The sequence below is a fragment of the Bos grunniens genome, chromosome 7, assembly GCF_055505025.1.
Source record: "Bos grunniens cultivar Pamir isolate PY7600 chromosome 7, Bosgru_T2T1.0, whole genome shotgun sequence".
NCBI lineage: Eukaryota > Metazoa > Chordata > Mammalia > Artiodactyla > Bovidae > Bos > Bos grunniens.
The window spans coordinates 6,768,763-6,792,738 of record NC_141171.1 but is presented as its reverse complement, the minus strand read 5'-3'; the positions used below and the strand labels follow the sequence as shown (position 1 = coordinate 6,792,738).

The following is a 23,976-nucleotide window of genomic DNA, read 5'->3' as shown; positions in this document are numbered from 1 at the left end:
GGTGATTTCAAACCATTCGAGCGATGGACGTCCAGCTCTATGCAAAGGAAAGCAAAGCCGGATGTCACACACTCTTCCCCTGGCGGAGTCCCCGCCCCCGAGGCCCCCAGTCACTGTGCCCTGTCTCCAGGTGAGGTGCCTCCAGCACCGCTGACCCCCAGCGGAGCTGCAGCCTGTTTGGGCCCCTAGCCTGCCTGCGTCGGCATCTCTCCTCTGTGTGGAGAAGTCAGCTGAACCCCAAGGATCTGGGACAGCGAACCCATGTGCACCAGAAAGGAGCTAAGATTTTCCCAAGGACACTCCTGGGACAAGCAAGTGGGGCAATCAGACTGGCGGTTTGTCCATGTTTCATGACCTGACCGCCAGTCTGGGGGTGACGAGGCCAGGCAGTGGGGGCTGGGCAGGGGAGGGCTGGCTTGGGGGAGCCTGGTTTGGAGCCAAAGGAGGGGGAGGAGATGGGACAGCCCAGAAGGCCTCCCTCCACCTGTCTGGGGAGTCAGGCAGGGGCAGGTGAGGGTCAAAAAGAAGAGGAGCCGCCCTCCAGGCACAAAGGTCGAGTCCTAGTTTCTTAAAGAAATGGCCCAGAAAAACACTCAGGGATCAGATGGGTCTCCAGCTTGGACTCCTGAAAGCCAGTCCCTGCCCCTCGTTTTTCCACCACTGGCCACAGATAACTGCCCTCCCCTCCCCCACCTCGTACTCTATGGGGAATTTTCCAACACCTCTTCAGGAGAAAAACAAGGAAAGAACAACAAATGCCGATGGGAATGAGTGGTGGGAGGCGACAGGCAGCTGGGTGGACAGGGGACCTCGCCCTCGCCAGCCCGGAGGAGCAGGCGGGTGGGTGGGGGGGGCCGACGAGAAACAGGCCCGCACCTCAGTGGGGCCTGCTCAGCCCGGGAACCTCCCGCTCCAGGAGTCTGTGAGTTCAAAGCAAACGTGCTGACGGGAATGTTCTAGATGCCTTCGGGGAGGACTCGTCGGAGGCGAGCTTAGGCTCCAGGGTGGAGACTCACAGCGGGCACGCGGGCAGAGGCAGGCTGAAGGCAGGGGCTTCTCTGTAGCTCCCTCCGTGTCTTGAATCAGCGGAGCACCCCCTCCCCGGCCCTGGCGGTGGGCCCACGCCCAGGCCACGCTCTGGTCCTCTGACCTGGATACGTCAGGTGCGTCACGCGACGGCCCGGATCTGGAACACCAGCGTGTGCAGGGGCTGCTCGGCGAATGGCCGGCTCCAGGTTTTACTTCTCTCATGACAGCGAGGGACCGAGGCAACCCGGCAGGTCGGGAGCACTCTGCCCCCTTGAGACACCTCACACACTGGGGCCCGGCAGACTCTGGGTGGTTTGATTTTGGCGGCCTCTCCATGGAAATCTGAGGTTCAGAGCCCTCTGCACGTGAAGTAACAGTATCCTTCCTCCACGGGGATGGACGTGTGCGCCCCGTCTGCTGTCACCACGTGTGGGGACACTTCTCGCCGCTTCCCGTTAGCTCGCTTATCCTGCTGTTGAAAACGCATCCAACTCATCTGACGAGGCAAAGCGCAACTTATCCCATCCGATATTTGCTCTTAATGCACACTTCCGAAAGAAAGCGCTGTTTGGCCCACCTAGAAATACGACTTCCTAATAAAACACATTTGCCTGAGACAAAGAAGGCCCGTTTTAAAAGAAACGCCAGAGAGGTTTCCTGTGAGCTGCTACAAGCACAAGAAACCCATTGATGGAAACTCGGGGTCTGTGAATCAGAGGGTTCCAGAGTGGCAGCGCTGGGGCACCAAGGGGGTGGGGAGCGGACTGGGTACATGCGTGACACTGGCTTCCCTGACGGCCAACGCGGACCAAGCTGCCTCTGCATGGGTTAACAACGTGTCCTGACCACACACTTAGAACGTCTGATCTGAGAGTCACGCTGCCAGGCTGCTGAGCAGTCAAGAGACCACTCTGCGTCTCCCCCGGGGAAGCTGAAACACACACACTCGAGGAACCAACTTTGGCCTTCTTTCAGTTGGCACCTATCTCTCAGGTCCAGTGAACAAACAAAATATCGGGCAATGGACCAAATCCCTGGACACCACGAACATGAAAGACACTCCGAGCCCCCAGAGGTGGAACAGTTCTGTATGGCTGAGGGGACAACACAAATCAGCTAGATGTCCTGCCTTCCCCCACTTCCTGTCCTATCACAAGGGGCTGAACCTCCCAGTCAGCTGATTTTCCCCAGGAAGACTGGGGGGCCCGAAGTGGGAAAGGCGATTTGAAACGTAAGGCAGCAGGGCTGCAGACTGAGTGCAAGTCCATCAGTCGTGTCCAGCTCTTTGCAACCCCATGGACTGTAGCCCGCCAGGCTCCTGTGTCCATGGGATTCTCCAGGCAAGAATACTAGAGTGGGTTGCCATGCCCCCCTCCAGGGGATCTTCCCAACCCAGGGATGAAACCCAGGTCTCCTGTATTGCACCTGAGAACTGGCAGAACCCAATTCCTTGCCTGGAACTAAGGGTGACTCAACCCCATGGGTGTTTTAAAATAGGAAGTTAACAACTGTGCTTGAAATGACCAGAAATGATGAACTAAATGATAACTTGAAATCTTGGGGGGTTAAAAAAAAAAAAAGTGTTCCAAAAACCAGCCATTGGGTGGCAGGAGGGGGACTGTAAGAAATAGAACTGTGCATTTCAGAGAGAGAACAATCATTTCTTCAAACTGCTGTTCAAACCCACTTACCCTTCCCCCCTACCCTAAACACAGTACCCAAGTCACATGTGAATAGCTCAATTTTTTTCCATCAGTGTTTCATTTTTTTTTTTTTCTAACCAAAAAATAAAAGCGGTGCTATTCAAGAAACTGTAGATAAAGCGGGTTTTGTTTCTGGCTTTTATTTAACAATGTCACCGTTTGTATATGTCCAGCGTGCACTAGCTGTCAACAAAACCGGGCCAACTGCAGTTGTAAAATATCTACAGGTTGCCAAGAGCCAGGAACGTGTCAGCATCTTGGGCAATGTCAATAAGCCACAGCCTAGCTGTGCATGAGCTGGATCTGACATGAGTCAGGCATGCCCTGGGCACTGGAACGGCGGTGCTCACTTTAAGATAGACATTCTAGGAGCTGGAGCATCTATAAACAATACATCTCACACCTAACGAGGAAACAAGGTTCTCTGTCAAACCAAGCGAAGAAAGCCTTTTCAAAAAAATATTAGGTGCGCAACGGACAGGGAAACCGTTTCTGGGAAAACAACATCTGAAGCTCTCTGAGAACAAGATCTTTGGGTACTCACGAAGGTGCAGAAAGCACACTAACATGAAAGCCTTTTACAGCCTGGAATCTTTTTTTCAAACTGAGACACGGAGCCAGGCTTTCAAAATCCCCGGGTTAGCTTCTGAAAAGGCATTTCACGCTGCTGAACGGCTTTCTGAGTTTTGGTTTTGTTTTTTTTTTCTTCTTCTCCCTGCACAAGGAAGGGGCTTCAGAGCAGCTGTTCTCGTTTGCATTTCGGTTTTCTCCAAAGCTGATAAAAAGTGTTTTTAAAACAAATCAAACTGCTTTCCCTTGGTGTGATCTGCCTGAATCCTTGCTGCCCTAAACTGGGACCATGAGAACTCTCGCACAGACACTTTTTTAGGACAGCAGCACCCAGATTAACTTTAGCGATCTTGTTTTCGTACTTCAGAAGTGTTTGACGTGGTGGCTTCCCCCCCACCCCCGAAAAAAAAAACTGAACGAACACAAAAGCCTCTGGGCGACAGAACTACTACAGAGAGTCTACCGTGAAACACAAAGAAACGGGCATTCTGGGCCATCCTGCTGGAAGGAAAATGCATCCTCATCACAGAGTATCCAAACCAGTGCTCTTTTTCTTTTATTGAGAAACCGTTTTTTTCTTACAGCAAGAAACAGTACAGAATAAATAACACGGGTGATGGTGTGAGGTTCCGGGAGACTTGGGCCAGAAGGAGCTTTGCCATTTCAAAGAGACAAATAATAATAATAATGATAACCCCAAGGAAGCTGCAAGCGGAGCAGGGGGGAGGAGGGGATGGCACGGAAGGCAGAGAACTCAACTTACAGAGGTGAAGTCTGCAAAGCCCAAAGAGGAGGCTTTAGAAGGTTTAGCTGAAGAGGAGGGAGCAAATGGATCTTTTCCACTAAACGGGTCCCCAAACCCCTTTTTATTTTGGAACGGGTCACTGCTGTCGGCCCCAAGTGGCTGGAATGGATCAGGGGGTTCGGTAAAGTCTGCAGAACCAAGCTGGTTTACGGGTGTACTTTTACCTGGAAAATTTAGGAGAAAAAAAAAAAAGGAGAAAAAAAAAAAGAAGAAGAAATACAAGTTACTGACCAGGGACAGAACAAGAGTCCTGACTGAGGAGCCGGGTGCTAGCTCCCTGGGAAACTCTATCCTTCACTTGGAAAGAGCTGGAATGTGGCTCGTGGGACGGACTCCAGGGGGAATTGGCATGGGTCTCCGCTTTCCTCTTCCTTTATCCCGGAGGCTTAATGATTTTGTGGGAGGTCTCAGAAAACCAATTCAGATGACCCTTCTCTCCCCACCCACCACAGCTAAAATTTACATCATCTTTAGAAAGCTCACATGCAGGCGTGTTTCAAAGTGATTCATTTTAGCAGGGCAACACATTCACGATCACACTGAGTTTTTACAAAGTCATGGTCGAGCAGAAAAAGATGACTGTAAGAGCCCAATTAAAAAAAAAGGGGGGATGGAGGATTACTTGCAACTAAACAGGAAGGATGGGGAATTAGTTTCATGACGTGATGTAGAGTTAGCCATGTTAGTGGTGAGGGTCTGTATGCAGCTCACCAGACAAACCCACTCGGCCATCCTGGGTTTAAATTCATCCTGGGTTGAAATTCATTTCCGGCTCCTGCGTCTGTCCCTTTGACTCCAAGGGGGCAGGCTTTGGGCTTTTGTGGGCTCTTGCCAAGAGGGTGGCTCTGGGAGACCCAGGTCCCAGCAAGGTAGATCTCCACGAGGACATGGGAGACAGGTGTTTAGAATTGGTGGGAAATGAGGCTGTGAGGCTACGCTTGGGGGGTGTGGCCCAAGGACAAGGGGCTTCTCCCAGTGAGTCCTGCCAACACGTCAGAACCATCCACGAGCAACCAGACCCCTCTCCAGGCCTGCTTGGCAAGGGGGGCCCATGGGATGAGCCTCCAGGATCTGCTGGGTTTGGAGGCCAGGTTCCTGCCTGACGCCATTCATTTGCCCAACAGCTGCCTGGGGTAACTAAGGTACCCTGGGGTGAGACGGTCAATTCGGCAGCTCTGTGTCCAAGCCCAGGCTAGGGCACACTTAACATGATTCTGATCTGTTAACTGAGTTGCCCATGTTCTGCTCTTGCAATTTTAAAACTAATGTGCGAGAAGAAGCCAAAAGCCGAGGGCCACCTTCCATACAGAACCCTGGACATAGGCTGCATGTCCAGAGGCAGGCCCTGACCCTGAGTCACGCCTGACCTGTCTGCAGCGCCTGAGCGCAGGGCACCTGCCTTCCCACCCTGCTGGCCTCTGCCACGCCACCTGCCCACACGTCCACCTCCAGGCCCAGCTCCAAAACCACACTCTCTGACGCTGCTTCCTAAGGCCACATTTCTCAGGGTTCCCAGGGGTCCCTAAGGACTTCTGCCTCTGTCCCCTTGAGTTCTGAGACCCAGACCAGGCCCAGGGCCTCAGGCCCAGCTGGCCTGCTTCTGTCTGGGAAGTGGGCATGAAGGGTCAGGGGTCAGAGTCCATGATTGATGCCCTACTGCGGGCGCAAGCGGGGCTCGGCATATGTGGGGCCTGTGACCACTTGACCTCAGGCCCCTCTGGATACACGAGTCTTTTTACTTGTCACTTGACATAGCAGCTGGGTGGCCCTAAGGTACAAAGGCCACCCCGACTCCATCAGTTTCACTCAGAACCTCGAGTCACCGGAGACGTGGTTCTGCCCCCAGGAGAGCCCACAGAGAAGAGATGGGGGCGGAGCCCACCAGAAGCGGTGGTGAAAATCCCCACGCCCCCTCCCACCTGAGCTGGGACCTCTGGGTGGGCGGGTGATGCCAGCAGTGTGGCTGGGACACAGAGGCCCTGAGCCACCCCCGCCCCCGAGAGCTGCTGTTGGTTTCTGTCTGCGTGTTTAAGGAAACGCTGAGAGTCTTGACTTCCCGAGGCTCGCACAGGGCTCTTGAGACACAGGCCGCTCTGCACCCGGCTCTCCGTCACCTCCGGAGGCTGGATCAAAGGACTATGCCCTTGCCTGTGGCCTCATGGGGCCCCCATGCTGACCTCTGGCCTTCCCAGGTTCTTACTGTCACAAACAGCACAGCCTCACCCACCTGTGTCTATTTATAGAGACGTTCCCTGGTGGCTCAGATGGTAAAGAAACTGCCTACGAGGCAGGGGACCCGGGTTCGATCCCTGGATTGGGAAGATCCCCTGGAGAAGGAAATGGCAACCCACTCCAGTACTCTTGCCTGGAGAATCCCATGGACAGAAGAGCCTGGTGGGCTACAGTCCATGGGGCTGCAAAGAGTTGGACACGACTGAGCGACTCACACTTTCACACACTTTCTGGAGGTGGGGCTGTGAGTCAGGAGGCGTGCCCACTGCAGCCTGACCTTCCGAGTACCTGCCCCAGGCTCTGACAGGAGACACCCTGACCTAGAAGGGCGGGGAGGGGGAAGGCTGCAGACTTGGGGAGGCTCTCTGAGGTTCCCGGTGGCCACAAGTCAGGTCACAATCAACCATGAGGTTCAGTGGGCCAGGCGAACATCTCTCTGCCAAAACCCCTGGGTGGGCCCCACCTGCTGGGGCGGGGACACTTCCCCGGAAGGACGGGCCAAGTCCACTGCCAAGACAGTAGGAATTAGGGCCCCTCTTCCCCAGGGCAACTGGCTTCTTCAAGTGAAGTCCTGGGGGCTGTGCCCACACCCCACCTTCCATACAGGTCGAGACTTCTGGTCCCTCCTCTTCTATCTGTGACAGAGCCGCAGACTTCGGGCTGCTCCCCCTCCAGCACCAAATGCTCCTCCCTGACCTGTCCTCCTAGCTGCTGGCTTTGCTCTCCCTCCCAGACCTCAGCCCCGTGGGCTTCAGACAACAGGGAGACCCGATCTGGGTGCCGGGCTGAAGAGCCACCTCCCCCAAGCCCATCTTCCACAGCAGCCTACTCCCTGGTCCGAGGGATGAGCTGACGGGTGAGCGCGGGCCCCCTGGGCTGGCACCACAGGCAGAGGAGAGCCCCTCTTTGGAGGTGAGCAGGCAGCACAGGCGGGAGGGATCAGGCAAGCCCTGCCCCGCAGCTCATCAACTCCAGGCTGTACAGCCGGGAGCCATGAATGAACGGGAAGCCGGGCAGATCACAGGGGCACCCTGGGCAAGGAGGATGGGCATGAGCCCCGGGAGCCTGGGTCCCCACAGTGGCACCACCACCCGAGGCAAGTGGTCCTCGCCTCTCCTGGGTCCCTGGGAACCAGCCCTGCGACAGCCACTGGGCAGCTCACTCTCTCAGCTTTCAGCCCCGTGGGCCCCTGCACTCAGCGAGGTGGCCTTTTAACTCAGAGTTGCGCCGAACCTGCTGAGCTCTCTCCAGCTCTCTGGGAGCACCCACCCCAGCCTCGGCCATCCTTCCCCAGCTCAGTGCAGTGCCCTGCGCTCACTGCTACAGGCCAGAGCACCCCTCCCCACAGGGGTGCCGCACATTCAGAGGCCGCCCTCCCCACTTCTGGCGCAGACACCGCTGCAGCCCGTCCTGCTCTGTCATTAGGTCACTCGTTGTGTATTTTCTCTCTTGCCCAAGAGAACATGAGCTCCAGAAGGCAGAGCACTTGGCTGCCCACAGCTGTGTCCCCGCTCCCCAGACAGCTCTGCTGAACACAGCTTTCTAACGTGCAAGCTCCACCGTGACGAACTAAGAAAGCCCGCACAAAACCCTTCCCCACCTTGTCCCCCGACACCCCTCCAGGGGCCCGAGCCATACCTCGCTCCCCAGGACCCCAGCCCAGGGCTTCTCTCCAGACAGTCCCTCTGCCTTAAGTGCCTGGGCCCACCATCTCCCTAGGCCTGTGTTCAGCCCTCCTGGCCCAGCCCTTGGAGACAGTGGGCCGTGGACCCCTGGAAGATGGGGAGGAACATGGCAACCGCCCCCCTCAGCCTCAGCTTCCTTATCCATGAAATGGGGTTGTGATGGGATGAACTGGTCCCCCACCCCCAATTCATTATGCTCAGGTCTTCTCCCCCGGTACCTCAGGATGTGGCTGTCTTGGGACAAGGGATCTTTGCAGAGCTAATTAAGTTAGAATGAGGTCCTCTGAATGGGCCCTAATCCAGGAGGACTGGTGACCTCGGGAGAAAAGAGGAGAGCAGGACACGCACATGCACAGAGGGGAGGCCGCGGGAAGGCACAGGGGTGGACGCCGTCTACAAGCCAACCAGAGCAGCCTCAGGAGAAGCCAACCCGGACTCCACCTCAATCTCAGACTTCCGGCCTCCACAGCTCTGAGACGCTCTGTCTCGGCTGTCTCTGCTGCCCGGTCTGCAGTATGTGGTACGGCGGCCCTAGGATACTCGGGCGGCGTAAAGGAGTGTCCGCTCTCCACGGCCACCAGAGCTGAGGTCAGCCTGTGAGGGGGCTGTCTGCTTTTGTAAATCACGTTTTATCAGTCTGCCAACTCCAGGCTGGCATGGCTCCAATACCCAGAGGGCAGGACAGTTCGGCAGTCCCCCATGAGCTCCACAAGGAGACTGAGAACCCCGCGTGCAGAGCTGCTCAGATGCCCCCCGAGCAGGGTGGTGGGTGGGCATGTGTAGCCCCTGGGCAGGGTGGCCTCCCCTGAACTTCCGGGTTCCCTGCGCTGGCCCCCACCTGTTGGGCTTCCTCAAACCCTCCATGCGGCCTCCCCCTGCCGCAGTGCAGCAGCACCACAGCCCAGGCGTGCCCCCCGAGAGAAGAGCCCCCCGCAGCGTACACCCAGATGCAGACCCTGCCTCGCTTTCCAAACCCCAAGGGGTGGCGTCACCAAAGGCTGATTGTGAATAGACAGGATCCTGAGCGAACCCTGTGCCGGGGTCCCCTGGGACATCGGCAGCCTTCCCTAGGCCCCAAGGGACGAGGCCTCACCTGCCAACCAACCCGATGCATGCACCTCTGCTGGGGCGCCCAGGGGTATGCCATCCTGAGGCATGGGCACACTGACCTCAGCTGGCATGGTCCCTGCAGCCTGGCTACCGTGGTTTCCCTCCCACAGGTACCTCCACCAGGCAGACCTCCCCATGCCGTCCAGCACGGCAAACATCTGAGCACGCATAACAGGGTTGGCTGACCCTAGCCAGGCCCTGAGAGTGACCCCAACAGTGCAGATATTCAAATACACCATCACCCACTTCTGTGCCTTGTTTTTTTTTTCATTTAAGAAGAGCTTCCTCTCTTGGTCTGGGGGATTTTTTTTTTTCAGTCACTTTGGGGGCAGAGGTTGGAGGGTGGGAGGCAGTTAAGAATCCAGCCGGCAAGAATGTCAAGCTGAGGTTTCTAACAGGCATGGAGATGATCAATCGGGGAGATCTTGAAAGGAGGCACTCACACCCAAGAACGAACGGCCCGGGGCCTGGTTTTTGCTTGGTTGCCGAAACCGTTGTTATTTAGAAATCATGACTGTGTTAATATGAAACCAGGGCACATCAACTGCTCCTGTTTTGGAGTGGTGGTGGTGGGGGAAACGGTTTTTTCTCGGTTATCTGTTTTTGTGCTCGGGCATAGAGACTGAGTTATCGGACCTCACACGTGCAAAACTGGTGGCCTCCCGGCTTTGGCCTGACACGACGCTCACGAGCAGAGACGCCTTTTACAAAAGACGCCCTTGCCCTGACTGCCCTTGGTCCACAACACTTCCCACTCTGCGCCCCCGTTTATTTTTAGCAGCTGCACTTTTCATACATTCTGGGGCTGGTTCCTGCTTTTATGTAACCACTTCTGCTAGGTCCTTAATTGTTTTTTTCTGAAGTGGTGCTCATATTAAACGTGACAGGGTAACCCAATCTGCCTCCGTGCCCCTGGGCAGACCTGCCGCCCGTTTTACGCCTTTCTGCGGCTCCAGGCACTGAGAGTAAAGGAAAGAGGCTTGTCTGGGGCGTGTTTCAGAGAAGAGAGCACAAATCTTTTTTTTTTTTTTGCCTTAAATTTTGGTATACAACTAATAACCAGGATGACACCTGGCCTGTCATTCCTAGACATCTGCCCAGGGCAGGGAGGCCTGAGTGGACAGGAGGATGTGACTGTAGACAATCAGATAAAGACCCTCCCCCAGCTCGGGGCTGGAAGCTGCCGAGCCCCCTGGTGACTCCCTGGCACTTAGAGGAGGCTTCATTACCAGGGTGGGGAACCAAGGTTGAAGACAGGACAGAACACGGCTGATTTGAAACCGCAGCAGTTTCAGCAGCTACCCTAGCGGTGCACCGAAACCGCACTCAGGACGGCCTTGAGCAAAAACAATATGAACCTGATGGTTTACCACGGTGTGTGCTGTTAAAAAAACCCTGCTGGCCGGCCCCACCCTGGGAGCAGTATCTTTAATTCTCCTGCTTCTGAACTTTCCGAGACCAAGAGGGCCCCCAGCACCCAGGATCGGGGACTGGCAGGCCGGGGGCGCTGGAGGGCGTGAAGCCCTGAGCCGACCTCCCCCTCCTGGCTTCTCCGGGAAGGTCTCAGCCCGGAGAGTCGGCAGGGAGGGGAGAAAACGGTGGAATACAATCCCCTCCACGACTCACAAACGTGAACACTGAAGGAAGGCAGGCTCTTCTGCTTGCAAATTTTTACCTCGAAGGAGAGTTTAACACGTTTGGGTGACTTGCGGGAGGGTCTCAATAAATCAGATGAACAGAACATAATCAAAAGCAGACGTGAGCCAGAGTGTGTGTTTCATCCCGACCAGATAGTGGCTGGGCTCTGTTTATAAGGTTCAGGGCTGCAGTTGGAAAGTGCAGCTCTGTAGATGAGAGATAAATACAAAAACAACCAAACACAAAAATAAAAAACAAAGGTCTGTGGTCAAGACAGCTGCCCCACCTGAGCTATTACTCTCCACAACACAGGACGTTCCCAAGCTGCCATTTGTGGCAACACGGGACCCACACAACTGCCTCTAGTCCCACACAACACGGGACCCACACAACTGTCACTCGTCCCACACAACACGGGACCCACAACTGTCACTCGTCCCACACAACACGGGACCCACAACTGTCACTCGTCCCACACAACACGGGACCCACAACTGTCACTCGTCCCACACAACACGGGACCCACAACTGTCACTCGTCCCACACAACACGGGACACACACCACAGTCACTCGTCCCACACAACACAGGACACCCACACAACTGCCTCTCGTCCTACACAACATGGCGCACCCACAACTGTCACTCGTCCCACACAACACGGGACCCACACAACTGCCTCTCATCCCACACAACACGGGACCCACGCAACTGCCTCTCGTCCTACACAACACGGGACCCACACAACTGTCACTCGTCCCACACAACACGGGACCCACAACTGTCACTCGTCCCACACAACACAGGACCCACAACTGTCACTCGTCCCACACAACACAGGACCCACAACTGTCACTCGTCCCACACAACACAGGACACCCACACAACTGCCTCTCGTCCTACACAATACGGCGCACCCACACAACCACCAGACTTCTGAAAGTCGTACTACGGGAGAGCTATGGCTGTGGAGGTGCCCTCCTTGTCACCTTGGCTGCTCCCTTCCTGCCCCCTGAACCCAGCGAAGAAGCTGAACTGGGGGAAGAGAAAAAGCAGGCTGTCCAGAGCTTCACCTTTCACACCCATCATCACTCGGAAACTTTTTATTTGCTGAAAAAGATCGCTTTTCAGCAACGCACAAGAGAAACACCAGGCCCCCTCTGGTGGGACGAGGTGACCTAACTTCTTGGGCCACGACCCACAGGGCCACGCAAGCGGTGTGCCAGCCAGGAGCCCTGCAGACTCCAGCCCACTCACTCTGGCTCAAGCACACGCAAGGAGAAGGCAAACCCCACAGATCAAAGCCGTGCCAAGCAGCAGAGCCCCAGCAAGATAAAATCTGAGGTCCCCACCATCACAACATTGAGATTTTCCACTAAAAATATTTACTGAATTTTAAGACAAATTTGCTGAATGCATTGAAGGGAGCAGGATGAGGTTTGGTTCTGAACTGTTGAGAAAAGCTGAACAAGTATTTACTATCATCCACCAGGCACCCCCACACCTGATGAGCTTGTCTCACCCTCTGCAAGGTGCCAGGGGTGGTCAGAGGTAGCGAGCCCAAGGGGAGTGGGGTCACTGCCCGGTCAGAGGGAGAAGGCGAGAAGGGGAAAGTGTCGCCACACTTCTGGGGTCCTCAAAGGACAGATTCCCTTAGGACTGAAAAACACTTTTTAAGAGGTTTCCACAGAGGACTCCAAAGACATTCGTAAGAAACCTGGCGGGGGCTGTTTTGGTTCTGTGGCAAACACGGGGAGGGGGTACGTGACTTATCAATGAGTTTACAAACCATAAATCAGCCTTCACAACAAAAATAATACAACCTGGCAGGTCTCACAATTTGTTTTTTTTTTAAATTATATTTGTTTTTTGATTTGCGCCTGCAACACTCTGCTGAGTCAGCCGTGTGCTGGCCTTACACGTCCCCTTGAGGGGCCTTTTGGGGTGCCTTGGGGGGATAGGGAGATGCTAGCTACAGCCAGGTGGGGGGAGCCCTGGGGCCGCAGTGGCCCAGCCTTGGTTCCTCCCTACAGAGCGGCGCCCGTGCAGCCAGGACACCACCTCGGCACGGGCAGGGAGGCGCCGTGCCCACATTTAACAAAGTCCCCAGGGTGCCGTGCGGCGGGTCTGGAGAGGTGAGAAAGCACTCGTGTGCGCTGGAGTCAGGGGCGGGGGGCAGAGCCCACCGGGAGCCCTCCCAGCGTGGGGGCAGTGAGAAAGGAGAGAGAGCCTGGAGCGGGGGGCCCGCCCGCCCCCGCACTCCTGAGGGCTGGTTCCCAGCACCCACTCACACACACACGTGCTGCTTCTCAGCTGACAGTGGAGGCAGGAGCGGGGTTGACTCAGTGCTTTGAATGCGAGGAGTGAAGAGCTGGGGGTTAACATTCACCCCATCAGAAAAGCCAGCACCTCGTGGGGAACGTCTCCCTGGGTCCCCCCCACCTTGCTGTAGGTAGAACCAAGGGGCTGGGGGAGGTACACAGGGCCTCTGCCGTGGGCGAGGGGGGTGCCAGGGCCAGGGTGGTAGCTGCTGTCTGTTCACACCTATACACAGACGCCAGACTGGGGAGTCCAGGCTCTTGCACCCCACCTCAAGGCCTTGCTATAAAGCCCCCCAGACCCCAGCAGGCTGAGCCCCGACTCCTCTGCTCCAGGCCCCCCAGGTCTGGGCACTTTCACCCCGCTATACAACAGGTGACAAGCGTGTCACTGAACTCCCACTCAATCCACCACGCGACTCTGGGTGCAGGAGGGCGGGCGTGGGCTAAGGCAGGCAAACGCTTCTATTTTCAAACTCGGCCGACTTTGCAAAACAGAAATTCACCCCAGAGAACAATTCGTCTCCAGGCGTTTCACACCTTAAGAAGCTGAGAGGAAAGTGACTTTCTTTCCTTGGCCAGGAGCCGGCTCATGAGCACTGTGGTCAGGGGTCCTGCCCAGTCCCAGCATGGACGCTCCTGATAGGCGGCGGGGGCGGTGGGCAGCCCACGGGAAAAGGAGGGCTCCACCAGGCTGGGTGCCTGAGGTTCCCTGGAGCTCCCCGACCCTGGAGCACCCCAACCCTGGCTGGCCGGCAACTGTCGCATTTTTCCACATTCGAGCTGGCAATGAACTGCATTTGTCCTGTTCTAGAACTATCACATGTACCCACTGAATTATCTCTCTGAAATCATCGTGGGAACGGAATTCAAGTAGTTAACTTCAAGGCCGAGGTGCTAACCGCTACGGCTCAACTGGAGAAGCCATTTTCAGAGTGGATCCTGCGCGATAAACAAGGGGTTGGGATCCACAGGGGCACTGCTTAACCGCCCTGGTTTCACGCCACGCTGCCTGGCCTCTCAGAGCCGGGCACACACCCCGGCTGGCGCCACGGAGGGGCCTGAGGCTTCCTCTGCAGCTGGCTCCCGGGTGGCAGCTCCCGGGACGGCCAAGCTGACCACCGGGCGGATGGGCTGGCCCCGGGGGCGGGCAGACACCAGAAAGGCGCCAGAAGAAAGATGCCACCTTCTGTGACCCTGTTCTGTTACCGCGTGGGGTCAGTCACAGATGTGGGAGGGGACTTGGGTTCCAGGGGAGAAATGATGATTTATTTATTTTTTCAGAATCACTTGAATCAAACAGGACCCTAGTTATTAAATAGTATCCCGTTGTCTGGTATGGGTTGGAAGGATACTGAGAAGGGGGAGGGGGCAGAAAGACACCACCAGAGTGTGCGTGGCTTTATTCTGCAGGTGAAAAGGTCATTAGCTGTAATAATAATTAAACTGGGGAGAGGTTAAAGGTGACTGGCTGGTTAGCGGTGAAGGCACGCTAGCTGGTGTCACCCAGGCGCTGCAGGAACCGCAATGTGGGGCTGCGCTTACAGGAAGTGGCAAGGGTGGGGCCCAGGGCACAGGATCCCGCTATCTGTCGCCGCAGGCGCGAGGGCCCAATCACTGACACCCACACAGCCATTTCCTGCACTTGAAAAAAAAATCTGTTTCTCCCTTTGCAAATCAACAACTTTTACCTAGAAACTCTTCGGCGGTGAGTTCTGACTGATCTCGATCTCTGGTCCGTTGCAGAGAGCACACGGCTGTTTACCTGGGGGAGGTGTACCAGCGCTAATTCTAACTGACAGGTTTCGGCGGCTGCCAGAGTGATCTGTTTTGCATCTGCCTAGAAGAAACCAAGTCTCTACCCAAACAGACACCTGCTTGTTACTGCATACCTTGATAGACCTTTCTAGAAAACACCTCTGGGCTCAGAGAACTCAGTGCCAACTCCAGAGCGCCATGCACTGCCCCAGAGGGTGATTCTCAAAGGTTCTCGAGCAAAGCTTTCTGGCCTGGGTCAGAGCAGATGGCCGGCCTGAGGGCTGCTCCAGTCACGCGCCTCGGATGCCAGAACTCTTTCCCAGAGAACCCTGGTGAGGCTCCCGGCTGGTGGGATCCCCATCGTGACTCCACAGGCTGACGCTGTGTGTTGATCTCATGTCAGCTAATCTTTCATCAAACTTAAAGATGCAACCAAAACTCAGCTCCCACAGGCTGTGAACACTGCAGCCTCTGGGGCATAAGGCTGGCATCCCCAAAGCCAGGAGTTAACTCAGACCCAAACATCCACCTGGTCCCACACGAGTGACGACAGCTGAGCTTTGCCAGAGAGGACCCTGGAGCCCTCTTTGAAGTTCAACTACCCACGCTATTTTTTTTCGGCTGCAAAGATTTCTGCTGAACTGCCAACTCATGGGGGAAAAGGATCCCTTGAGAACTCCCTGTACGCATATGACAGCCTCAGGCCCAGCCTCTGTCTTTCCCCGGGGAAGGAGGGCCCTGAGTCCTGGTCCCTGTACCTCAGGGCCGGGTTGGTGGGTACACACCACACTCGTCACGACGCTCATCAGCTGTGCAAGGCACTTACCAGAGAGGCCACACGCTAGGCCACAGGTGCGCCCGAGTTCAGGTGGGGAAACAGGCTCGGCAAGGTTAAGACACTTGCCCAGAGCCCCTCCGGGAAACGGAAGCAGCCAGAACGTGCAACCAGTCTGATCAAGCATCCTCCTGGGATGCTAGCAGGACAGGGGACCCAGATGCCCGAGGGAGGCAGCATCAGACTCGCCTCTCCTGGCCTCACACGTCGGAGCTGACTCCAGACACAAAGACCTAGTGGGGTTCCAGAAGCTCTGGGTCCCCTCCAGGTGAGCCTCGAGTGGGCGTGTGCTCAATCAGACCCATTTCCCATACAGAGTGGTGAAGGTGAGCCTGCTCCTTCCTCGTGGTTTCTGGAGTGTGGGTATGAAGCTGTGTATGTAAGAAAAGCCACAGTCACCCGGCTGGCTGGACTGTCTGCTCACCTACCTCCATGAAGGAAGGGGTCATGGCTCCGCCGCCAAGGCCACCCGGCCTCGGGAGCAGGGGACCCGCCTCAGCCCCTCCCTGCTCGCCCTCCCCAGACCAACACCCCCACACGTCCGGTGGCCCTTGACCGTGACAACACGGCACGTTCACGCGCTGGCCACGTGGCCCCTCCAAGCACGAAAGGGCTGGATCAGCAAGAAGCCCTCACTCGCCAACTGCTGGACTCTGATTCCTCACAAAGACAACCACCACCACCCGTGGACATCCCCTTGGCTGCTTCCCATCGCAGGAGCCAAGAGAGCGAGAGCTGAGCCCGAAGCTTCCGTAACAAACATTCCAAGCGGGATTTTCTGACTCTCATCTGCTGACCTGTCTTGCTAATAAGCAGACACGGCCAGGTGGCTCCAATTGAAGAGGCCTTGCTCCCTGTGACGTAGACAGGGGAGAAGAAGGCCGTGCACACGGCTGGGCTCCAATCCCCCAATCGGGGAAGTAGCCTGGAGAGGACAAGTGCATGCCCGCCACCAACATCCACCCTGCTCAATGACGCCTGCTGGGTCGGGCGGCCCTCGCGGGGCATCGACGCAGCCGGCAGTCTCCAGTTGTTACAGGTTAGTGTGGAATCACAGCAGAAGCACCGCTGGAAGTGCTCTCACAGCACCCGCCACACAGCGTGTACCTACCACCCAGCAACGTGTACAGCGCGGGGGTTTCCTGTTCAGCCACTGCTTCTAGGTAAGAGAATCAGACGAAAGATGTTTAGGCCTCATGCGGGCACAGTGTGGCCGCTCACAGGTGCAGCACTGCACACAGGCTGGCTGCTGTCCAGAGCACCCAAAGCTCGTGGCATGGTTCTCAATACAGCTTGGGGGCGTGGGGGAGCGGGAGGCCTGGGAGGGGGTGGGGGTCACCAGGTGTAGGGCTGGCCCTGCTGCCCACCCTTGCTGCGTGACCTCGGGCGCCCACGTGAACCTCTCCCTTCCCTCTCCAGGTCTGATAAGACAGCATCATGGTGCCTGTCCAGTCTTGCGGGTCTTGCCAGAATCTGGTGGGCTTATAGTCGTGACCTTGCACCCTGAGGGTCATGATGTGAAGAGGATACTTGGGGCACCTGGCCAGCTGTGGCTCAGCAAGGGTGCAGCAGGCCAAAGCCACGACGAGCAGAGGCGGCCTGAGACCCCCGGGTTACACGCCCAGACTTCCCCCGACACGGATAGGGCTCTGAAAAGCCTGAGCCCTGGAGCCAGCCCCCAGGAGCTGAGCTGCGGCTCCAGCGGGCTCTGCTTTCCAAGTCCACGGCACACTGAGAGCAGAAGCCGCGGTGGGTGGGGAGACTCACTGAGGGAGACACAAGGGGAGGTGCCAGCCGAGGGCGACTTCAAAGGCACCCCCGCGCTGGTTCAGGGAAGGGGAGGAGGCTGAGATGAATGTTTCCAAGAAACCCTGAGAACGAAGCTCGGCGCCTGCCGCAGCCAGCGAGGGGAGCAGCTCCTCCACGAGGCCCAACAGATGCTGAGCTGCCGGGTGTGTGTGTGCATGTGTGCACAGGCGCGTGCAGGCACTGTGTGAGAGCGTGTGCGTGCACAGGTTTGCTATGGCTCCCGTCTTTCTGATAGAGAAGGCCCAACACCACTGCGTCAGGAGACCAGCCAGTGTCCCTCGAGGGTCACAGCCTCTAAGGTGTAAGCGGCCTCTCGCAGACGCAGGGAATTCCTTCACAGTTCTTGCTTCCCCCTCAACTCCCCACCCCGTTTCAGGGTGAATGCCTTTGAAGCATGGTTTATAGAAAATCTGTCATAAATTCACCCCACCCACTGGGCGTGCTTTCTCTCGTGTCCCATCCACAAGGAGGCCAAACTGGGCACTGCGGGCGGAGGGCCTGTCCTCCTGAGACAAGGCCCTGCCAGCAGGCGACAGGAGTGGGGAGGGTGCGTTTTTAAACGGCTTCCCCTCTGTGAGGTTCTAGTGACGGGTGTAGGAAGGCTGGCCATCCTTGAACTCATGACCCCCTGTACCTAGTGACCTCAGGGTGCGGGCGGAGGCCCTGGGGGCTGACTGCAGGGGCAGGGTGCACTCAGGTGGGAAGGAGAGAGTCACCTTCCAACAGAAAGGACCAGGAGAGGAGGCCATGAGAAGAAGGCACGACCGCAGGAAGGCGCGGTTCTTCTATGAGCTACAGTCTAGGGACAGCACAGGGGATTCTGCTGGGGGACCAGAGCAGACCACAAAGGGGGAACAGACTAACGATTGGGAAACTGCAGTGAATCCTTCTGCCACTGGGAGCAACAGCTTCCTGCTTTTAAGTCTGATAACCTGGCCTGTTGAACCATCGCCATCACCCAAGACAGGTACCCTGCATGAGCTAACCATCCTTGGCACCCTCAGAGGGCTCAATGCTGCGAGAAGCCAGCAACATCCCATAACCAGGAGAAGGAAGGGCTGCAGGAAGCCCCCTGTTCAGAGCTATCTGCCTAGATGCTGGGGCAGGAGCAGAGGGCAAGGGAGCCCCAAGCCATGTGGCTCCTCTCACGTTAAACATGACCAAGGAAGAGCCCCACCCCTCCCCAAGTCCTGAACCAATGTGGAGGCACAGGATGGATGAAGTGGCTTCAGCCACTGCTTCCGCCGCCCCCAGCCCTGGGCCCCCCCTGAGCCAACCTGGGAAAGAGCTCGGTAGGGGTGGGGAGGTCGGAGGGGCCACAACTACATGCTGAGCCAGGGGCCATGCAGCAGCTCTGCCAACCGCCAGGAGGGTTCTTAGCCCCCGGCCTCTGAAGACCACTCTGTAGCCCCACACAGAGCCCAGAGCCCAGGGGCCCACAGGACGAGGCGAGGATAGAAGGGACCGGAGGCGCTTCCAGGCACATGGGGTGCGCAGAGCCATGTGACGGGCAGAGGGGAGCCCCTCTGGCTCCGAACACGGACCCTCTGGGCTGGTGAGCGGAGGGGCCCGCCATCCCCCGCCGCCCAGCGACGGTGGGCAGGAAGCTTCAAGAGAAGGAAGCGTACTGACCGCTCGGCGGTTTAGGCCGCGGAGGAGCAGGTTTCTTCGGAGGCACAGCGGGAGTGTCCTGTTTACTTTTAAAGGGGTCATCTGAGAATCCTGCCCCTCCAAAGGAGGAGGTGAAAGGCCCAGAAGTTGGGGGCTGCAAGAGAGGACACGAAAAGAGAGGCAGAAACAATCATTAACATGGAGGCAGGGACGCCCACTGAGCCCTCCGCGCTGTGCGGCACGGCCCCCGCTCGGCCCGAGGGCTGCTCGCCAGCCCCCTGCTTTCCTCCACCCTCGACAGACGGCGTCCTCTGGCCCACAAGGGGGCAGCTGGCAGACACAAGGAGCAAGCGGGAATACCCACCGCCTTGATGGGCTAATGTCATGCGGCAGGGCGTGGGGGTGGGGAGCTGTTCCCTGCCACCCGCCTAGGGGTATCGGGGCTTCCTGCTCACACTTCAGAGACGTGTCCCACCCCTCTCCCTTCGGTCAGCGTCAGGCACTCAGTCAGAGTGGCACCAGACCCTCTCTGTGCCGCTGAGCTGCCCCCCCAGGGACTCAAGCTGGAGCCCACCCCACCCACACTGGCACAGCCACTGCCACCTCTGATGGGCTCTTGTCGCCTCTGGCCTGGACCCTCCACGGGCTTCCTCCAGCCCTAGTCTCACCCACGCCCCGCTCCCCCCAGATATCTACCATCTCACACCCAAATCGGACCACATCACACCAGCCACAGAGAGATGCCTGGAGGGATGGGTGGGCAGGAAGGCAGGAGGGAAGGTAAACACAGCAGGTGGGCAGGGAGGCAGGAAGATGGGCAGGCAGGAGCGCGGCCAGGCCCTGAAGCTTAAAGGCAACTCCCAGTACTCCTCAAGGCACACTGGGCCTTCCTCATAGCCCCCCAACCCCTCACTGCGCAATGCTTTGGCCTCACCCCTGCAGTGGGCCCTCTCTTGGCAATTCTCTGATGCCTGGAGCCCCGGGTGCCCCATCCCTAGGCCTCCATACATACAGGGTCCCTGATTCGGGGCGCTCAGCCCTTCCCATCCACCGAGCCCGTGCTCCTTCTCAGAGACGGGCTGGAGCTCACTGCCACCCCCAGACCCCTCCCTGCCACATCTTCCTGGACCGGCTCAGATGTCCTAGGGGGAGCTGACAGGACACAGCTTATCACGCCAGGGTCAGGCAGCCAGGACCCTCCTGTCTTAATTGAGTGGCCTGAAAGGCAAGAGGCACCGATAGGGCGCACACCTGCCCGTGGCGGGCAAGGACTCGTCTATATGGGCTCCCTCTCCTGAAGCCCCAGCACGGCGCTGGGCACGACAAACCTCCACTGACGGACAGATGAGCGCAGAGGACCAGTGGCGCCCGGAAGGGAGATCGCTCTCTCTATGGGTGGGGGATCGTGTTCACTCACACAGAAAAGAACTAGGGAAAAGTAGAGAGGAGACTCAGAGCTGTTGGACACAAAGGGAAGTAGTGGACACTGGAGTGAAAGCGCTGATATGATCCTCAAAAGAGCAAAGGAAAGGAGACGCACGGTGGGCACGCAGCGGCGCGAGGAGGGGCGCTTGCAATGCTCTCCCCAGTGCGGGGGGAGGGGCTGGCCGAGGGACAGGAGAGCCCACTTTGGGGACTTCCCTAGGCACCTGGTTCCCACACGTGGATGGAGCAGTGGGGAGAAGGGCGGGCATCAGTCACAGGGTCGTGGTCACGGGGACACAGATGCGGCCACCCCTGTCCCTCGTACCTAGTCCCAGATACTCGTTTCAGGTGGGAGAGAGGCGGCTGGTCCACAGAGATAAGGAGGGGGCCTGGAGAGGGCGGCGGCACCCTCAGCCAGGACCGCTGGGAACCCCAGTTCCTCCCCCAGAACCTCAGAAGGCCCAAGGGTAGGAGACGTCCACTCTGTGCTGGTCTCACCACATCATCCCACCGGCCTGGGGACAGAGTCCTCTGGCCACCCCTTCCATCTCACAGGCAGGGAAGCTAAGGAACTGGGAGGAGACACGGCCTGCTGACAGCACAGCACCTCAGGGTGGGACCTGGAGGCCCCGGTCCCGGCTCCGTGCCTCTGTTTCCTCTTCTGTGAAATGACCATCATGACTGGCCTGCGCTCGCAGGGCTGGGCGAGAAGTTGAAAGGGAGTGCATAAGCGGCTCCACCCGGCACCCGAACCACATCAGCAGAGACAGCGCAAGCAGAATCATGCCGAGGATGGGGATGTGACTAGGATTCCCCTGGATGCCCGCAAGAATCTGCAAATGCCTGCTGGCCACCGACACTGTGTTTCTGCTGTTTCCTGTCATCCACAGAGCCCTTCCCAGACTGAGCGAGCCGGAGAGCCAAGGTGCAGCGTGGACCTGCAGCTCAGCTCTGAAGTGAATGGGTTAGGGTCTGCTGTTTGGGAAAGAAGATGGAGCAGCCGCTGAGGAGATGAGAGCGCGCGCTGCTTCTGCTTTTGCTGTTCCCAGGACACGCCCCGGGTTGACAGCTCTCTCCACGCTTGCCACAACCTGAGACGAGCAGGCAAGAACCAAAATCAATTTCTTGGCAAACAGGGGGCGTGACCAGCTCCCAAGGCCCCTGCGTGGACCCGTTCTTGTCCTGGGAGCTGGGTGTGCGCCAGCTCTGGGGAAGGGGTGCAGAGGGACACCTGGGAGCCTCTGGGTGCAGAGCCCCCGCCCCTAGAGCTGCATGGCGCATGGTGAGGCCCTTGTCCACCCGGCCTGTGCACCGCACCCGAGCGCGAGCTGCACTGAGCCTCCCGGCTGGCTGGGCACACCGTGGGCCAAGCTGACCCTCCGCACACCGCCCCCCCATCTGTCTAAACCCACCGCGTGGCTGGTGGACCCGCTCCAAGGAGAAAGAGTTCGCCCACAGCAGGGAGTTTTATCACTTCTGACACCAAAAAGCCTGCGTCATTTCCGAATCCTGACTTTCATGACTTGAAGTTTCCCAAGAAGCCTCCTCTGGGACCTGACTGGTTCCTACTCAGGCTGCAGCTTCAGGGAAAGTTGCTATTTTTAGAAGGGTTTCAGTAAAGCCGGTAGGGGCTCTCTGGCTGGGCTATAGTGAAGTGTGCTCCAAAAACAGAGAAAAAAAAAGGAAAACGCACAGACAAAAAAGCTACTATACAAGACGCAGCTCTAAAAGGTTTACAGTTTAAAAAACTGACTTAAAACAAATGACTCTCAACTTAAAAAAAAAAGCCCTAAATAGAAATGCATGCTTGAAAAACAACTGAAAATGGGCTGACAAAGGGCAGTCAAGTATTTCATAGCTGGCTTTTTAAAAAAAAAATCCTAGGGTGGGAGGGGTGAAATAATTAAGTTGGAGTCTTGTTTTTATTCTCAGATGCTTTCTGAGATCTATTTTGGGGAAAGTGTTCTTAACGCAAGGTAATACTGCCTAGAAAAACCGCCTCAGGTACGAGGGGACCTCAACTAAGGGTACAGGCCCAGAGCAACTCCCAGAGGAGGCCAGGGGATCGGACTGTTGGCTGGCACTCTCTCCTCCAGCACTGCCGGGCAGCGGGGGCACACTCCAGCTTTGGGTGAAGTTAAGGAAGGGCGCCAGCCCGCACGGCCTCCCCACCCCACTCAGGTGGAGAAGAGACAGCGATGTTCAAAACACACACACACACACACACACACACACACCCCAAGCACTTAAAAAAAACACCTTCTTGCCACTTTACTTTCATTTCCTTCGGCATTTTATTTATACACACAATGTTGTTCTTGAAAAACAGAAAGGGAACCAAAAGGGAAAAACAGAGACCTATGAGGTTAGGGCGCTGAACTGAGCTGGGCAAGCGGCATGAGATCAGGAGCTGATGGGATCGTGGAAACAAAACAACGGAGAACTGGACAAACTTTCCACGGCCCCAGCCAGCCCTGTCCCGCCCAGTGCCACCAACAGGAAGGGGCGCTGGCTCTGAAGTCACAAGTGCACGTGTGTGTGGCCTGATCCGGGACACGAGATCAAGGAGAGGGAAAGTGGAATAAAAGAGGGAAAACGCAACTGTAGGTTAGAACGGGCGCCAAGAGGGAAGGGCCAGGCTCTGAAGTGCCTGGCTCGGGGTCGCCTCTGCAGCTAGCAGAGACGCAGGTGGGTGCTGCCTGGAGGCGGCGGCTCGGGTCCCGCCAGGCGGCCACTCCACACAGCCTCCAACGCTCCCTGATACAGAGGGTTGGCTCACGCCTCGTCCTTGTCCCCTGGTCCCAGCTCGGGGGCACTGCTCGCCCTCATTCCCCTGCCTCTGGGGGAGAGGGCCCACTCGTGCTGGGTTGAGATCACAGCGTGAGCCCCTTCCCTGGAGACTGCCGCCCCCACGTGGCAGAGGTTTCTTCATTTCAGGGGATAGTTTCCCGCCCGCTAAGCAGGGACATAAGCCAAGGACACACAGCTCCACTAGGGGAGTGCATGTAACAGCCACACAGTGACAGGTGAACACAAAGGCACATCTCGGGCTCTGGTCCCTTCTGGCTGATCCCAGACCACAAGCATCCCAGTTCCCACAGGAGGATGACTCCCTCCAGGCGCTGGAAGGAGACAGGACGGAAACCCTGGCACCCCCAGGCTCCCTCCCACGGCAGCCAATGGGCAAACAGATGCTCTGCCTCCAGCCAGGACTTAGATTTGCTACCTCGACAGTTTACACTCACGCGCTTCTCTGAAAACCTGAACAAAACCTCAAACGTTTCTTGGAAGCCACATGCCACAATCACATGTTGCTAACCACAAGCGCTCAGCACCCAGACAGCCGTGCGCCCCTCAGGCTGAGTGAAGCAGGAGGGATGCCCCTCTGAGGAGCTGGCATGTGGGGTGCAAGGTCAGGGGAGGTACGGGACTCCAGGCTGTGGGTGCCT

At 57.3% G+C, this 23,976-nt stretch overlaps 1 protein-coding gene across 15 annotated transcripts in view; it reads right to left on the bottom strand.

The window, feature by feature from the left end:
- The window catches only part of EPS15L1 (epidermal growth factor receptor pathway substrate 15 like 1), a 106,112-nt gene that overhangs the window by 1,648 nt on the left and 80,488 nt on the right, over positions 1-23,976 (bottom strand). For 6 of the 15 annotated variants that reach the window (XM_086408646.1, XM_086408639.1, XM_086408640.1 and 3 more), the window contains 3 exons: positions 19,124-19,256; positions 16,794-16,841; positions 4,066-4,271 (listed from right to left, as the gene is read on the bottom strand). The exons of 1 other annotated variant lie outside the window; for it this stretch is intronic. In XM_086408646.1, the coding sequence (XP_086264772.1) occupies positions 4,066-4,271; positions 16,794-16,841; positions 19,124-19,256 (387 nt within the window). Of the gene's footprint in view, positions 1-3,835; positions 4,272-16,793; positions 16,842-19,123; positions 19,257-23,976 lie in introns of those variants that run through there. 8 more of the 15 variants (XM_086408651.1, XM_086408645.1, XM_086408653.1 and 5 more) reach the window with 5 other exon arrangements.